The sequence below is a fragment of the Aethalodelphis obliquidens genome, unplaced genomic scaffold, assembly GCF_003676395.1.
Source record: "Aethalodelphis obliquidens isolate GAN/ISIS:26980383/991018 unplaced genomic scaffold, ASM367639v1 scaffold1999, whole genome shotgun sequence".
Taxonomy (NCBI): domain Eukaryota; kingdom Metazoa; phylum Chordata; class Mammalia; order Artiodactyla; family Delphinidae; genus Aethalodelphis; species Aethalodelphis obliquidens.
Genome location: NW_020839906.1, coordinates 1 through 2,868, shown reverse-complemented (window position 1 = coordinate 2,868; position 2,868 = coordinate 1). Strand labels below are relative to the sequence as shown.

Genomic DNA, 2,868 nt, shown 5'->3' with positions numbered 1-2,868 from the left:
AAGCTGACAGATCCTTGCATCCTCTGAGGTGTCTTGTGCTCTGTCCACGCCGACTCCGTCTCCCCTTTGGGTGAAACCTGTCCAGCTGGGGCTGGTCCCCGGCAAGTGGCGCCCGCACAGGGACCTGAAGGGGTAAGTATTATTTCTTTCTCAGACGGATAGGAGTCTCACCGTAGGGTGCTGCAGACCCCCAGTTAAGGAATACTGGTTAGGGAGGTGAGTAAGGCGGTGTCAAGATGGGACACACTGAGTCCAAAGAGAGGCTCTTATTCATTGATATAGTTAAACATATGATAAATGGAAGAGGAATTAAGGTAACTAATAAGCAATTAACTCAGTTTTTTCAGTTCGTACAGGAGCAATGCCCATGGTTTCCAGAACAGGGAACAGTTAATATAGAAACCTGGCAAAAGGTGGGGCAAACTTTACAAGATTATTACAGTCAGCATGGGCCTGAGAAGGTTCCAGTAGATACTTTTACTTTATGGAACCTTATTAGAGAGAGCATTGCTCCCTTGCCTGAAGGTCAAAAGAACCCATATAAATATCCTACAGAAGCAATAAATGAATGTACTCCATTACTTTCCCCAAAAACATTAAAAGATACTGAAATTTTGGCTGCAGCTTTAAAAGATTGTAACCTTAATAATAATGACTCAGAGGAGGAAAATAAGTCACCTACTGATACTAAGTTTAATTTGTTAAAAAACCCTCCTTTTGATGATAAATTGTCTCCTGCAGACCAAGATGATTTAGATGCTGCTGCATATGATTATGAAAGAAGGAAATATGAACCCCATGGTGCTTTTTCAATGCAAGAAACTAAGAAAAATAGGCCTAATTTACAGGATATGCGCCCTTTGGGTTGCCTACCGACCGCCCCACCAGCACCTTCACACAGACAAAGGTTGGGACGTCCAGCTTTAAATGCTGGGGGCCTACCACCTCCACCACCTTTTAATAAAAGTCATGGCGAATATAAAAGGCATAGGAGAATAAATGGTGAAGATGATGATTATGCTTTTGCAGCCTGCTTTCCAGTCATTTTTGAGGATGGTTTTGATGATGATCCATATTGGGATCCCTTGCCTCTAAAACTTTTAAAAGAACTTAAAAAGGCCTGTGTAGATTACGGACCGTTGGCGCCTTATACTATGACTCTTATAGATGCCTTGGCAAATAGATGGATGACTCCATATGACTGGATTCAGGTTACAAAGGCCTGTTTATCTGGAGGACAATATTTGCTTTGGAAAACAGAATATGAAGAATTGGTGGCTAAACAACATGCTTTAAATAAGAAAAGGGATAAATTTAATATTACTAAAGATATGTTATTAGGCCAGGGAGAATATGATTCCACCGAACAGCAGATGCATATGGGAAAGGAGGCCTTATGGCAGGTAACTATATGTGCAGTAAATGCCTGGAAGTCTTTACCTTTGACTCCAGGAAAAGCCTCCACTTTGACAGATTTAAGACAAAAGCCTGAGGAGCCATATGAGGATTTTGTTTCTCGCTTGCTAATAGAGATAAAAAGGGTGATAACTGATGAGGATGCAGCTAACATGTTAGCTAAACAATTAGCCTTTGAAAATGCCAATCCTGTTTGTCAGAACTTGATTCGGCCAATTAAAAAAACTGGTAGCATTTCAAATTTTATTAAACAATGTTCTGACGTGGGTCCCTCTTATATGCAAGGGATTGCTTTGGCAGCCGCCCTAAAAGGAGAAACACTTCCTCAATGCATGATGAATATGGTTCAAAAAACAAAAAACCCTAGGGGACCAAAAGGAAATAATTGTTTTGCTTGTGGAGGCGCAGGTCATTTTAGTAGGGAATGTCCTAATAAAAATATACCTCCAGCAGGTCCTGTTAGAATGATATCTCCTGGTAATGTTGGGGTCCCAAAGACTCCTTGCCAAAGATGTGGGAAAGGAAATCATTGGACTAAATTGTGTAAGAGTAAATATCACAAGGACGGACACATTCTTCCCCCTAATGGGGTTTCTACAGTGCCTCAGGCTGGAGCTCAGATGCCAATATTTCCTGCACCTGTTTTTCCAGATGCACCTGCTGAAACTAATTCGGGAAACTTACTTCGGGCCCAACCCCGGGCCCAACAAACAATAGGGGCAATTCACCAGACGCTCAATCCCTTTCTTCCCTCAGGGGAATTGATGAAATGTTTAGGGCCACCCCAGGCAGCGCAGGATTGGACCTCTGTGCCGCCTCCGCAACAATACTAGCTCCTGACTCTCCAGTCATAAAAATACCAACTGGGATTAAAGGTCCATTGCCCCCAGGAGTAATGGGTTTAATTATTGGTAGGAGTTCAACTTTCTTATCTGGCTTAACAGTTTTGCCTGGAGTAATTGACTCTGATTATACAGGAGAAATTCAAATAATGGTGGCTCCCTCTAATAAGACGCAGCAAATTTATGTGGGACAAAGAATAGCACAATTGTTATTGCTACCATATTATAAGACAGGAAAGAATGTAATTCAAGAAGCTAGGAATGAAAAAGGATTTGGCTCTAGTGATATGGCATTTTGGGTTCAAGAGATTAGTAGAAATAGACCTTTGAAAACTTTAAAAATTAATGGAAAAAATATTCAAGGTTTATTAGACACAGGTGCAGATGCTTCCTGCATAGCAGAAAAAGATTGGCCTAGCAGCTGGCCCACCCAACATGCTGACAATATGTTAACAGGTCTAGGAACTGCTCCAGCAGTAGCTAAGAGTGCCCAGATTTTAACTTGGGAGAATACTGCTAATAAACAAGCAGGCTCTTTTTGTCCTTATGTAATACCTGGCCTGCCAATTTCCCTTTGGGGAAGAGACATACTTATGCAGATGGGAATGCT

The 2,868-nt window shown here is 41.6% G+C and overlaps 1 protein-coding gene across 1 annotated transcript; it reads left to right on the top strand.

Annotated features, from left to right (window-relative positions):
* Positions 1–236: 236 nt before the first annotated feature.
* On the top strand, positions 237–2,249 carry LOC113617138 (endogenous retrovirus group K member 5 Gag polyprotein-like). Its single transcript, XM_027100418.1, has one exon. The coding sequence runs from the start codon at positions 237–239 to the stop codon at positions 2,247–2,249; it is 2,013 nt and encodes a 670-aa protein (XP_026956219.1).
* Positions 2,250–2,868: the final 619 nt, after the last annotated feature.